The sequence below is a fragment of the Oratosquilla oratoria genome, chromosome 12, assembly GCF_046742065.1.
Source record: "Oratosquilla oratoria isolate Oo_2021 chromosome 12, ASM4674206v1, whole genome shotgun sequence".
In the NCBI taxonomy this organism is placed as follows: domain Eukaryota; kingdom Metazoa; phylum Arthropoda; class Malacostraca; order Stomatopoda; family Squillidae; genus Oratosquilla; species Oratosquilla oratoria.
The window spans coordinates 14,816,124-14,831,407 of record NC_134788.1 but is presented as its reverse complement, the minus strand read 5'-3'; the positions used below and the strand labels follow the sequence as shown (position 1 = coordinate 14,831,407).

General features: G+C 43.1%; 2 protein-coding genes across 5 annotated transcripts in view; one reads left to right on the top strand and one right to left on the bottom strand.

Annotated features, from left to right (window-relative positions):
- The window catches only part of LOC143030999 (uncharacterized), a 36,192-nt gene extending 21,060 nt beyond the window's left edge, over window positions 1-15,132 (bottom strand). The window contains exons 1-3 of one of the 4 annotated variants that reach the window (XM_076194322.1): window positions 13,020-15,132; window positions 12,651-12,887; window positions 210-568 (exon numbers count right to left, since the gene is read on the bottom strand). In XM_076194322.1, the coding sequence (XP_076050437.1) occupies window positions 508-568; window positions 12,651-12,887; window positions 13,020-13,132 (411 nt within the window). In that variant the 5' untranslated portion in view covers window positions 13,133-15,132 and the 3' untranslated portion in view covers window positions 210-507. Of the gene's footprint in view, window positions 1-209; window positions 569-5,410; window positions 5,528-11,647; window positions 12,888-13,019 lie in introns of those variants that run through there. The other 3 variants (XM_076194323.1, XM_076194324.1, XM_076194321.1) reach the window with 3 other exon arrangements.
- Window positions 1-15,284, top strand: part of LOC143030569 (facilitated trehalose transporter Tret1-like) — a 459,285-nt gene that overhangs the window by 335,866 nt on the left and 108,135 nt on the right. The window lies entirely within an intron of this gene.

Genomic DNA, 15,284 nt, shown 5'->3' with positions numbered 1-15,284 from the left:
GACAAAATGTCACCGAAATACCACCAGTCCCCAACTTTCACAGCGTTTTTTTTTAGAAGAATATTTTTATATATATATATATATATATATATATATATATATATATATATATATATATATACATATATATATACATTATATATATACATATATATATATATATATTTATATATATATATATGTATATATAATGCAAAATAGACTTGTTCTCTCTTGCAAGATGTGAGATGATTTCTCCGTAGGAAGTCATCTGGGCTGCCATATCGCGATTTCGAGTCACATTGACTCTTCTTCAGTGGCGTGGATGTGGATCTTGCCTTCACGGTGGATGAGATCGGAATGTTGGCTTTTGGGAATCTGGCCGGTATTTAAGGCATGCTTGCGTCGCTATCTCATTTCTCCTTGTCGCGGATTGGCTGGTACCAGGGGCTGTGTTCCTTCTCATGCTTGCTAATGCTTGTAGGTCTGATGACTGTGTGTTGAGATTAGGGTCGAATTCTTTAATATCTAAAGCTTCAAGTATGGGGAGACGGCGTACGTCCGGGCATGCTGTGATGATCTCGGTGTTCTGTGTGAGCAATTGTCCCGTTATGTTCTCGTGATGTTCCTGACGTAAGTGGGTTTTTGGGGCTCCAGACGAAAGGCGGTAACTAAGACGTCTGCTCAACTTCATGCCGACAAATGTGGATGGGAGGGTTGCACAGTTCCCTCGTTTGCCAGTGAACCTATAGATAACATGTGATTGTTGAGTCGACCCTTTCTTCATGTTTGGACTATTTCTTTCTTTATGTTTGGACGAAATAGTCCAAACATAAAGAAAGAAACAACTCAACAATCGCATGTCACCTGTATGTTCACCTGCAAACGAGGGAACTACGCAACCCTCCCATCCACCTATGTCGGCATGGGTACTGTGAAGTTGAGTAGACGTTTTAGTTATCATCTTTCGTCTGGAGCCTCAAAAACCTACTTATGTCAGGAACATCACGTTAATATATATATATATATATATATATATATATATATATATAAATATATATATATATATATATAAATATATATATATATATATATATATATATGTGTGTGTGTGTGAGTATGTATGTGTGTGTGTGTGAGTGTGTGTGTGTGTGTGTGCAAACATGTATATATATATATATATATAAATATATACATAAACATATATATACATATATATATACACACACATATTACATGGGGTGATTGCGCTATAAGCTAAGCTAGTCTTAACCCTGCCACAGCCTCTGCCTCCTAAGTGCTTGCATGCTACCTTCCCGTGGTCCCCCCTATTTATTACAGAATGCATGTAAGTGACCGAATGGACTGACGGTATAATCAAACACCTTCCCCCTCCTTGCTGCCTTGTAAGGTGTGCCTAGGCTAGGAGAAGGAAAACTCCAAATAACACCAAACAAGACCCCAACGGCCGAGCTAGCTAGCGATGGCGGAAGAGGGCAGTGCCTGGCGGGCAGGCGATAAGGCGGGCCTTAGCATATCAGGAACCCGGAAGCTCGATGCAACCTACATCCCTGAGACTGCCTGTCTCAACTCTCTTGAGCCGCGGTGGAAACGGTGTGGGCCAAGTGAGTATGCGTGGCCGTCGCGCAACCACGACCACCTTAAACAATATACCCAGTGACTGGCATTCTGTTGTCTTTTCTGCACCTCTCTTCATCCTCACCTCTCATCATCACCCACTCAAGTCCAGTGGCGATGGCACCGTGGGTGGCGGGGGCAGGACTGGAAAGCTAGAAGCTCCTAGCCCACGACTGCACACAGGCGGCGGATCTAAGATGGTCGCTCTCTGATGATGTTGCCGTGACAGCACAGTTCGGCAGCTGGACCCGTGACTGGGCTAGCCTCTTAAGGATTACCACAGCCCACCTCACAAGGGGAGGCCCCTAGAAAAGGTGGAGTAAACATCGGTCACGGCAAACTCGTCTGGCTAACCTCCGCGGTTGATGGACATCCCATTAATGCGGTCACAATAATGACAAACAATTATCAAAAATCCTAACCCTTGGTGCATGGAACATCCGCACCCTCCAAGAACGACGACGTACAGCTCTTGTCTGCAAGGAGCTTGCCCGGTTCAACATCGACGTGGCAGCTCTTAGTGAGACCAGAATACCAGAAGAGGGTAACATCAGGGAAGCTGGGACGGGCTATACCGTCGTCTGGAAAGGGAAAGCCCCCGAGGAGCCACGCATCCATGGTGTTGGCTTTGCCATCCGATCACAGCTCGTACAACAGTACAATCTCGCACCAACCGCCATTAATGAGCGACTGATGACTGTTCGTATACCTCTTACCCAGGATAAACACCTCACCCTGATATCGGTGTATGCCCCAACACTCATTTCAAGTGATGAAGACAAGGCTACCTTCTACACCCAACTCGATCACACCATCCAGGCAGTGCCCGCTAACGACAAACTCGTTGTGCTAGGGGACTTTAATGCCCGAGTAGGCAAGGACCATCACCTGTGGGAGGGTATCATTGGCCACCACGGAATTGGTAACTGTAACGCCAATGGTCAACTCCTACTGGGTCTCTGTGCCGAGCATGAGCTCATTGTCACTAACACCTTATTCAGGTTACCAAAACGACAGAAAACCACATGGAAACATCCTCGGTCCAAACACTGGCACATACTAGACTATGTCTTGACCAGAGCCAGAAACAAAAATGACATCCGCATCACCCGATCCATACGGATGACTGTTGGACGGACCACAGACTCCAGATCTCCCAACTCAACATCAAGCCCCAATGACCACCTAAACGGGCACCTGACAGCATGCCACACCGCCGCTTTGAATGTGGCAAACTCCGCAATCCACAGCTGGCACAAAGCTACAAAGAAACCTGCGAAAGATATCTCGTGGACCCTGTGGATCAGGCTTCAGTAGAAGACCACTGGACCGCCCTTAGAGACGCCATGGCGCGGGCAGCAGAGGAAACAATAGGTTTTGCCAGGAAGAAGAACCAGGATTGGTTCGATGAGAATGACGAAACCATCTCTCTTCTCATTGAAACCAAACGTCAGACACGACTAACCATGAAGAACCAACCTACAGCTGAAAAAAAGAACAAAAAAGCTGTAGCAGACTGTCAAAAAGGGATTCGTGATGCTCAAAACACTTGGTGGCAAAGAAAATCTGCAGAAATTCAAAAGTACTCTGACCAACGAGACCTACGCAGCTTCTATGCAGCTATCAAAGAGATCTTCGGCCCCACAAGATCATCAGTGAGCGGGTTAAAGGACGTGGATGGAGCCACAACTATAACCGATAGCGAGGGCATCCTTTTACGATGGAGAACTTATTTTGAGAATCTTCTCAATGACCAAGCCAACACTCCCAACGATTTCCTGCGTATGACCCCACAGCATCCCGTCCGTCACTGGATGCCATTACCACCTTCCACCCAAGACTTCAACAGGGCTTTAGAACGTATGAAGCCCGGCAAAGCCCCAGGACCCGACAATATCCCATTGGAGCTCCTTACGGTGGCCCTGAGCTGAAAAATAGACTTATGCTCCTAATTCTGAAAATATGGGAGACAAAAACCCTCCCCAGTGACTTCCGCGATGCAAACATCATCACAATCTTCAAAAAAGGAGATCAAGAGAATTGTAACAACTACCGCGGTATCTCGCTACTAAGCATAGCAAGCAAGATCTTTGCCCGCATTCTACTCGACCATCTCCTTATCCTAGCGGAAGATGTGTTACCCGAGTCCCAATGCGGATTTCGACCTTCCCGCGGGACTATAGATATGATTTTCTGTGCCCGACAGCTTCAAGAGAAGAGCCTTGAACAACAACAGCCATTAATGTTTATCATCTGGGACCTAAAAAAGGCCTTCGACAAAGTTCCCCGTCCTGCTATGTGGGCATTCCTGGCCAGGTTCGGATGCACCACCAGACTTTTTCTCTCTAATACGCGCCCTCCATGACGGAATGGTCGGTAGAGTTTGCCACCAAAACTCCCTCTCTGGCCCATTCCCTATCAAAGGCGGCCTCAAACAGGGATGTGTGCTGGTTCCAACGTGTTTCTCCCTATACACTGCAGCTATGCTAAATGAAATTCCACCAGACGCACCCACAATGAACTACGGTTCCGCATGGATGGAGGGGCTTTCAATCTCGCCCGACTACGCGCCAGAACAAAGGCCACCTTGACCTCAGTACAAAAACTGCAGTATGCAGACGACAATGCCACCCCAGGTCAGGCTGCACAGGACCTCCAAAGAACAGCCGACATCTACAATACTGCATATGAACGTTTTGGGATGCAGGTAAACACTGAAAAGACCAAGGCACTCATCCAACACCCACCTGGTCAGATACTCGGAAACGCCGACGTCACTATCAATGAACACCGACTAGAAGAAGTGGAACAGTTTTCCTACCTGGGGAGTATCTTAACATCTACTCCCACATGCAAGAGGGATGTGGAAAATAGGATCAGGGCAGCCCATTCCGCCTATGGCCGACTCAGAGGTCGCGTGTTCAACAACCATGCACTGACCCTGTCCACTAAAATCATGGTCTTCCGGGCAATAGTTCTTTCCACACTCCTTTATGCATGCGAAACATGGACCCTATACAGGAGTGACATCCAAAGCCTGGAGCGCTTCCAGCAATACCAATTAAGGCAAACACTAAAAATCCCGTGGGAGAGCCACACTACAAATATTGAAGTTTTAAACAGAGCATCAATGACCAGCATTGAAGCAACTATCATCCACCACCGCCTCCGTTGGGCAGGCCACATCCAGAGGATGGGGCCATCCCAGCTTCCAAAAATAATGCTCTACGGTGAGCTCACCATGGGAACAGGACCACGAGGAGTCCCAAAACTGCGCTACAAAGACCAACCCAACCGCACCCTGGCTGTAACTAACATCGACTCCTCCTCGTGGGAGCAAATCACCAAGGACCGTAAGGCTTGGAGGAGAGCTGCCCACTAAGGTACTGCGACCTTTGAGGAGAATAAGAAAGAAAACGAAGAGGCAAAAAGAAGAAGAAGACAGAGAGCAGAACAACCCCGCCCCCCTTCTACCCTCCCCTGCGAACACTGCCCGCGTCTCTTCCATCATAGATTTGGCTTCTTAAGTCACATCACTCTTAAGCACCCACAATGAAGAGAGTGAAAGATCGTCGACAGAAACCAAAACTCGAAGACGAGCTGGTGCCGAGGACGACGATACACACACACACACACACACACACACACACACACACACACACACACACACACACACACACACACACACACACACACATATATATATATATATATACATATACATATGCATAGACATATACATATGTAAGAGAAGATTTAGAATCTGGGATCCATACTGGAAAACTGTAAACACTATATTCAATTGAAGGGTTTATTTGCCCGACGTTTCGATTCCCGTCCAGGAATCGTCTTCAGGGGGTATAACGGTTACAAGAATGTGAACTCCTTATAAATCGCCGAAAAGGTAAACCTGGGAAAAGTTCACCCTCTCAGTCAATTGTACAAAGCATACCTCATTACAATAACAACAAATAAATACATTATAATAGAAATTAGATATTGGTACCAATTAGAATAAAATAAAATTCAAATAAAAGTTACATGGCTGTAAACATAAAACAAGCGAAGCAAGAGTAACCATAGGTGACACTACCGTAAAAACAACAGACCATAGGACAGAGATGTAAATAGAAGTGGACCAAATGTCCGCAATGAAGAGTCAAGAACAAACGACTAAATTACAATCAAACAAAATACACTACAAAAATACAAATAAAGTAAGTTACATGGCTGTGAACAAAAACAAGTGTAGCAAAAAGCCTCAAACGTAACGCTAACGTGAAAACTTCAGAACATAGAACAGAGACGCAAATGAAAGTGGACCAAATGTCCGCAAAGAAGTCACAAGGGCAAACGGCTAAATTACAACCAAACAAATAAAACCAAACAAAATAAAGAGTGGCAGTGAACATAAAGCAAGTCTGTCAAAAAACATAAAAAACGAAACCCAAAAGTAAAAACAGAACATAACCCAAAGACGCAAATGAATGTGGACCAAATGTCCGGCAAAGTAGGAAGTGGGGAACAGGAGGAACAGGTCTTAATAACAAATGACTACATTACAAGCAGACAAATAAAAGAACAAAGAATATAAAAAGAAAGAAGAATCGTAGAGAAAAAGGAAGTAAACTAAAACTGAAAAGGAGGACAAAAGTCACGGGAAGGGGAGTCGAACAGGTGCATTGGGAGACCGCTTTCGAGAAAGGAGGTCGGCCAAAAGCCAACTGGTGAACAAACGACAGGTCGAAAAGAAGCAGACGGAGACTAGAAAACAGAACAAAGGAATTAGCCTGTGTTGCTCCTCGTGCCTAAATAAATAGGATTGAGATCAATGCACCTGTTTATGCAGTTACTCTTAGTTTCCCATGCTTCCAAGAATAGTCTTTTCTTTTTGTTATCTTCTTTGTGTAGGGTTGTCACTCCATCCCAATCAATCATGTGTTGGTGTTCTGTAGTGTGTTTTTACAGGGCCGTCGTTTTTTCACCAGTTGGCTTTTGGCCGACCTCCTTTCTCGAAATCGGTCTCCCAATGCACCTCTACGACTCCCCTTCCCGTGACTTTTGTCCTCCTTTTCAGTTTTAGTTTACTTCCTTTTTCTCTACGATGGGAGTAGAGTATGTAGGGGATGGAATGGGTGGGAGTGGTTTGTATGCCTTTGTTTATTGGCTACCTCCCGTGTAAGGGTGAAAAAGCCTTTGGTATATGTATGTATGTATGCATCTCATCTCAGGTTACTATTTAGGATACAGGGGGGCAATGGATGGGTTCCTCGCTATGACCTAATATTGCCACACTAGACCAAGTACTGGGAGGTTTTGCCTGTCTTAGCATGCAATGATAGAGTCTCAGATGGACTGCTAAAGTGCTCGGCCAGTTGTTTGTGTGCTGTGGCCATATTTGGCCTGGCACCAACACGTACGCTCTTCTCAGTATGGATGAGCGGAAGTAGCACCCTCTGGTCCACGTGTTGATGTGTAGAGGAATTAGTGGTTTACAATAACTGATATATAAGCTTTCTAGTTAAGGATACATACATATACCAAAGGCTTTTTTCCCCCTTACAAGGGAGGTAGCCCAAAAACAAAGGCATAAAACCCACTCCCACCTATTCCATCCCTAATACACTCCACTCCCCTCCACCCTCTACCCTTCCTCTTATCTTGTCACCTCTTGGTTGACGGGTCATCCTTGTATATTGTCCACTGCCCTGGGTCAGAAGTAGTGTCGCAAGACACATCACATCCACAGCAGGGCCACTTCATTAAATTGGCGACCCCCCTCTCCATCCCCTCATGCAGAAAAGAGAATACAGGGAGAAATCCATTCGCGCTGCGTCAATTTTTTCTCACACACTACCTCACCCCCATCCCCTTACCCATTCCACCTTATGCATCACAGCATCATCCATATACAACCATTTTCCATTCACCACTGTCTTCTGTCCTCTCTCGTCCTTCGTCAACAGATATTCCCCTCTTCCCCAAAGCCCCTTTCACCTCATCCATCCACCTCATCCTAGGTCTCCCCCTCATGTTCACTCCCTCCACATCTGCCTTCCATACCTCTTTTACTAGTATTTCTTCACTCGTTCTTTCCATGTGTCCAAACCATCCTAATACTCTTTCATCAACCCTATCTCCCAACTCCCATACTACCCCCGTTCTCCTCCTCACCTCCTCATTTCTCACTCTATCTAGTCTAGTAACCCCCATCATACTTCTCAGACACCTCATCTCAAACAAACTCCTCTCCTCCTCTCTTATGTTCCATGTTTCTGCCCCGCTCCATACAATGTTGTTGGCACAATCACTCCTTCATACAATCTCCTCTTAGCATCCATTCCCAAATGTCTAATACTCATTACACTTTTTAATCCACCAAAGCATTTACTCGCTTCTCTCAATCTACATTCTACCTCCACTCCTCCCTTTCCTACCACATTCGCACCCAAGTATCTAAAACTATCTACTTCCTCCAGTCACTATCCCTTAATGCTCTCTTCCAGTCTACTGCCACTTTCACCCCTTGTACATCTCATCACCTTACTTTTACCCACATTTATCTTTAGCTTTCTTCTATCACACAATCTCCTCAATCCCTCCTCTGATCCTGCTACAAGCGCAGTGTCGTCCGCAAACAACAGCTGGCTCACCTCCCACTTTTCTCCATTTTCTTTAACCATCTCCAATCCCTGACCTACCACCCTTTTGCATTTACCTCTCGCACCACCCCATCCATGTACATGTTGTACAGCCAGGGCGACATAACACATCCCTGACGAAGTCTCACCTTTACCTCGAACCACTCACTCTCTCCATATCTAATCCTGACACATGCTCTGCTATTCTCATAAAAAATCTTGACAGCTCCTAGAAGCTTTCCTCCAATCCCGTATATCTGCCAAACCTCCCACAATGCCTTTCTGTCTACCCTGTCATAAGCCTTTTCCAGATCTATAAAAGCCCCAAAAAACATCCTTACCTTTTCCTATAGCTTTCTCACATATCTGTCTTACCACAAAAATCTGATCTACGCAAACTCTACCTACCCTAAATCCACACTGTTCCTCACCAATTTTCACCACCACTGTCGGTTCTCGGACATTACACTTAAATTTGACTTGTAATATCACTCGTCTCAAGGCCCCTTGCCTTCGTTAAGTGAGTTTCCCTAAATATTCAAGTTCCTCTTAAGCAGTAGTCTCACTATTTTCTAGGCCCCGTGCCTAGTTCTCTCGTCCTTTGGGTTAATAAAAGGGTGGTGAATTTTCTTTCTTCTTTCACTGTAATTTCACCTTCTGGTTACACTCAGGATCTCTTTCTCTCGTCTCTACATCGTCTCTCTCGATCGTCTCCCTAGATCGTCTCTCGATCCTCTCTCACTCGAGATCCCGTATCCTACGCTAAGCTACCTTCGTCTGACGTCACTAATTTTTCTAATCCAATCTCCAGTGACTTTTCAAATAAATGTCACTCCTTATGGGCGTGACTTTGAATTCATGCACCAATAGTTTTTTCCTCCTTCTCCACCTTGCACCAATCCGGAAAGCCATTCCAATGCCACTAGCAAAATTGTTTACCTCAGCATTAGTCAAACGAAGCTAACCTGCGCTTACAGAGTTTTGATTACATCATCGATTATAAAACAGTCACCACCGTCGGTGTGTTTACATAGACATAACGTCGCCCTCACATAGACATAACGTCGCCCTCACAGGCGTCGAGTCTGAATTATTCTAATGCCCTAGCTCATTTCCATTCGTACACTACCGGCCTCTTACACCAATTACTCCTTCTGTTCCTCTCCTAATCCTCTCAATTAAGATCCTTCCATAAGCCTGCCCAACTACACTTAACAAGCTAATCCCTCTGAAACTACTACACTCACACTTGTTCCCTTTTCCCTTGTAGAGTGGAACTATAAAGGCACTCCTCCAGTCCTCCGGCACTCTACCCTCTCTCCAGCAAACATTAAACAACCTCACCAGCCAGTCCACCATCATTGTACCTCCTTTTTTTGGACATTCTTCCTAGCATTCATCCAGACCAGGTGCCTTACCTGCTTTCATCATCTTAACAACTGTCTTCACTTCATACTTCCTTATTTCTCCTCCATTTTCTTCACTCATCACTCTCATTTTCTTCGCATTTCCCACTGCAACTATCTTTCTCTCCCTATCGTCTTTCACATTCAGCAACTCCCTAAAATACTCTGCCCACCTTCCTCTTACTACCTTCTCTTCCATTATCATCTCACCATCTGCACCTTTCACTTTTTCTTCTCTACTTGATTCGCCTCCTGTTCCTCTTTTAATTTCTTTCCAAAACATCTTTTTATATCTTTCAAAACTTTCTGTCATACTCTTTGCCTCCTTTACCTTGTGCTTTACTTCTCTTCGCTTTTCTTTGTACGTCTCATATGACTCCCTCGTCCTATTTTGTAACCAATCTGTGAAAGTTCGCTTCTTCTCTTCTACAACTTTTGTTTCCTCATCCCACCATTCACTACCCTTCCTTCTATTTCTTTCCATCCTTCTTGTTCCACACACCATCTTTGCACACTTTGTGACTCCCTCCATGAACCATTCCCATTCCTCCTCCACTCCTAGTTCTACTCTATCCTTCACTCCCTCCCACTCCTCCCTCAGCTTCTTCTTGTATTCCTTCTCCTTTTCCTTTAAAGAATTCACTCTAAGCACCTACCTACCTTATATCCTTTTCCTCTTTCTCAATCTATCCTCCACTCTCAACTTACCTTCCACCAAAAATGATCTGATATTCCTCCACTCTCTCCCCTTAGAACATGTACATCCTTAACTCTTCCTATTATACTCCTATCTACCACTACATAGTCCATTAACGCTCTATCTACCACCCTTCCATCCACCACCCTCTCCCATGTGTACTTATGCTTGACTTTCTTCCGAAACACTGTATTTACTATGATCAACTCTCTTTCTAGACACATCTCCACCATCAACTCTATACTACGATTATTTCCTGGAACTCCACATTTCCCAACCACTCCGTCAATTGGTTCCTTTCCTACCCTAGCATTAAGGTCTCCCAATACTACTACATTAACGTTCCTCTCTAATCCCTATATGCACTCATTTAAATCTATCCAAAAAACCTCCCTTTCTTCTACACTCTTCTCACTACCAGGCCCATATGTACTTACAAAAACCCACATCTCCTTTCCAAGTTTCACCTTCATCCTTACTAATATAGCCACCCCTTCTCTCCCTCGCCTTCTCTTCACTCCTGAGAACCTCCCAACTACACTCCCAAACTCACACTCGCCCTTCCCTCTCAACTTAGTTTCACTCAAAGCCAACACATCCATCTTTCTTCTCACAAACATACTACCTATCTCTTCCCTTTTACTCTGTACCACATCCACGCACATTAAAAGACCCAAACCTTCGGGTGCTGGTTGGAAAACTCCTAGACCCTTTAATATTTTTAGGAATGTTCCCTGTGGGGCTACAGGGAGAAGGATGCCTGGTCCCAATCCCCATCCCGTTTTTCTCGCCTCTTACGATCCAAGTGGGAATACTTGATGGCAGCATTCTTTTCCCCCACCACAGGATAGGCCAAAAATATTTTATTGTCAGAAGGAAAAAGTTGTGTTATCAAGGAAAAAAATGGAAAAGCTCTGAATAAGTCTGTGTTGAATAGAAATCGAATCTGAGTCTTGGTGGCGTTGACAGGTAATCAGAGAACACTTCTGAGTACTACCGAGATCCTCACAACCGTGATACCCTTTACCTACACTGTTCAGACTACTGTAGTGTTTCCCAACTTATTTTTTTTTCCATGCCCCACCTAATCACCTCTAGAATCCCGATGTCCCCCCCATCTGGTGATATATAGTTCTTGTTTGAAAAAATTAACTCCGTTTCAGGTGAAGAAGCTTAAAACACCAATACTTTGATTTAATTTTCAAACTTTTATTTTTTATCTAAAATCTAAATTAAAGTTTGCTAAATCATAGGCACAAACAAACTTCAAAACAACATGGCATCCATCCATGGAAAAGAAAAATGAAATAAACAAAACCCAATTAAAGTTTTGAGCAACAAATTAGCAGTGTAATCGGGGGGGTAATTTGAAAACCGAAGACAAAATGATGAATGAAATAAATGTGATTGCTACATTGTTATCTATTGGAATGTTATGGCTAATAAATCACAAGAACATAGACTTTGATTACCAAAACAACTAAAAATCAAATTGGCCCCCTAAGTAATCAAATTGCCCCTCTATGGGGCATATGCCCCACGTTGGGAACCACTGGACTACTGCAAAACCTATAAAAATCTGTGACATTACTTCATCCCTTGATACAGTCATGTTACTTACAAAATTTATTCTGGCTAATGGCAAACAATTCTATTTAGCTTCAGGTCGCCAGTAGGAATAGAACTAATGATCCACTGTTGATGGTCAAATCCTAATCGGTTTTATTTGCAGAACTTAGAGCAGGCAATTTTTTACATACTATCTAACTACTTGTCGACTCCCAGAAATAAAATTCACATTGATGACTTTGTAAAAAAGAAAAAGTTAAATTCCCTACGGTTATCATACTTTTTCTATTGGGTAAAACTTGTTTAGGGACATAACCCGTAAAACCCGATAATTGCATGTGATTAAAGACGGTGTTAGTTGTTCCAACTGTAAAGAAAACCTGCGTGGGTTTTCTTGCCACATGTTTTCCACAATACAAATCATCTAATGTACCGAGAGAAAACACTACTTCATATTGTTTATCCTTCTGAAGGACAGCTGGTTTTGTAAAAGTGAAGAGTCCATCTTTAGAGGTTGTTGAGCCGACAACTTCGCCTCTATTATCCATTATGTTAATAGTTCCTCCACCGCACACTTTAAAGTAGTGGACTTCAATCGTTTTATTACATGAGAGATTCTCTATCAAGTCAATATTTGAAGGAGAGGTGTAGCACCTACCCATACCAGGTAAGTCTAATTTACAGAGAGAAAGATCCTCCATACTTCTGAGCTTCGCGTACCTTTTTACCCTACTAGGATTGAGAGGCGTGGCCTCTGGGATGGTCGAGGGGTCAGCTCCACTTATGACCCTCATGATATGGATGCACTCTGTGTGGCTGAGCACATTCGTGTCTATCACGTTCTTGATGAATTCGTCATAGGACATGGTCAGAAAACGCACCTCTTTCAGTAGATCTTCTATCTTCTCCCGAAGGTCACTCCCTGACGGTTTCTGGTGCTCTAGTTGAGCTTTTCCCCTGCCATTTAACAAATTACAATAGTATTCACAAAAAATTCATGTGAGAGCTTGATGGGCAAATACATACATCTATATTTCAGTACAAAAGTAGTATCTGTCACGAGGTCAAATGGTGAATACAAGTACTGACCAGGCAATCAGTCCTTTGAAGGGGACAACCTCGGAAGAAAAGTTCATGGCATCATCCTTCAGCAAATCCCTCAAGGTTTCTTTGCTCAGATGTGATATGGTTTCAGATGACATGACACTGTCAGCCTTACGACTTAGTATCTATGGAACAAGTGAAAATTGTTTTAACATCTGTCGAAGAATCCAAGGTAGAGGGGGCAATCTACACAACTAACATTCAATAGGACTAGCAGTCTTTTCATTTCTGTCGCTCATATATAATCTAATTACCAGAACTATTATAAACTGCATTTTCCAACTGTGACGCCTTGGTTTGGTCTCGCTTTGAATAACAGGAGACCAATTTTCAATCAAACAGCTACTTGCCCCGACATCCTGGCCACGTGGTACAGAGATGAATGTTTCATTACTGCGCAACAACAGAAGATATAGGTCTAGTTGTTGCTTTTATCTACTTCTGCAAGGGTTTTCTTAAGGGTATGGTAATTTTAAGCTATGAATGATATTTTGGTAGGTCTTATTCTATAGTGTAGTTGTAGTTTATGTAAGAGGCCTGTTTCTTGCAGGAATGTGTGGAAGGACGGTAGGAGCATTGACGTCCTAGCAATGAAACCTAATCCTCTGTTAGCTTTATTCCTGGTGCTACTGCACTGTATCCTGGATTTAAGGTCAGGACTTACTAGAACTCCCAAGTCTCTCTCACACTCAGTTTGATCTAAAAACGTGTTATCTAAGCTATATCTGTTTCCGGGGTTGCGTAGCCTTACGTTAAACACACTGCACTTTTTGATATTGAAGTCCATTTTGCTATTTCTCCGACCATGTTAAGATCTTCCTGCAGAATCTCAGCGTCTTCTCCCGACCTAATTAGGCGTCCTATTGTAGTGACGCCCGATAACTTACTAACATTACTATTAATCCCATTGTCCAAGTCGTTTATGTATAAAACGAACAATAAGGGACCCAAAACCAAGCCCTAGGGAACTCCACTAGAAACATTCCCCCATTTGAATTCTACGCCATTTATGGTGACCTACTGTTTTCTGTCACTGATCCAAGTTCTAATTCATTCAAACACTTTTCCTCCTATACAATGGGTTTTGATTTTATTTAGTAGTTTCTGGTGGGGCACCTTGTCGAACGTCTTGCTAAAATCAAGGTAAATAACATCGTAACTATCATTGTTATCTGACGCTTTATATACTTTAGTGTAAAAAGATAGAAGATTAGTCACACATGACATAACCTTGGAGAAACCATGCTGTGATTCACGAATCAAATAATCTCGCTCGATGTGACCTCTGATTTTATTAGGTATTACTGATTCATGCATTTTACCTATAACTGATGTCAAACTTGTTGGCCTGTAGTTGTATATAGACGATTTATCTCCCTTTTTGAAAACAGGAAAAAATTTTGCCTGCCCCCAAGCAATAGGCACAAAACCAGTGTCTACCGACTTATTAAGTACTTTTGTCAGCTGGTCGCAGACTTCAAATTTACACTTCCTAAGCACTCTCAGAAAAAACAAAATCATCTGGGCCCGGGGATTTTCTAGCTTTAAGTGTTACAATCTGTCTGAGTACTTCTACATTATTAATGCTGATATCAGATAGTCTATTTTCTTCATCTCCACTGAAATTCAGATCGCAGTCAGTTACCTTATCTAACTTCTCCTTAGTAAACACCGAGATAAAATATTTGTTAAATTCTTCACTCATTTTTTCCTCCGATTCTATCATGACATCTTTAGCATTTTTAATTGGGCCTATCCTTTCCTTATTATTTGTTCTGTAGAGATGAAAGAAGCCCTTTGGATTGGATCTCGCTTGTCTGGCAACCTTAATATCGTAGTTACGTATTGCTGTGTGCGAGTTCTTTTTAACCAGTCTTGCCATATCGTTATATTTGGATCTGTGTTTCCCCGTTTTTTATTCTGGCGCAAAATCTTCCTCTTTTTACCGTTCTCATATTTCAACCTGCCGTCATCAGTTTGGAAGTATTGCTATTCTTCATTATGTATATAAGCGACTTGGACAACGTGGATGACGCCGGGATAGTGCAGAAAGATCTTAACCCATTAAACTCCGATGACAAGATGTCTTGTCATTTGGTCAAATAAAACAAAAAATCATAAAACACCAAAATATTTGATCAAAGAAAGGGAGGTTTTTTGGATATATTTAAATGAGTGCATAGAGGGAATAGAGAGGAACGTTAATGTAGTAGTATTGGGAAACCTTAATGCTAGGGTAGGAAAGGAACC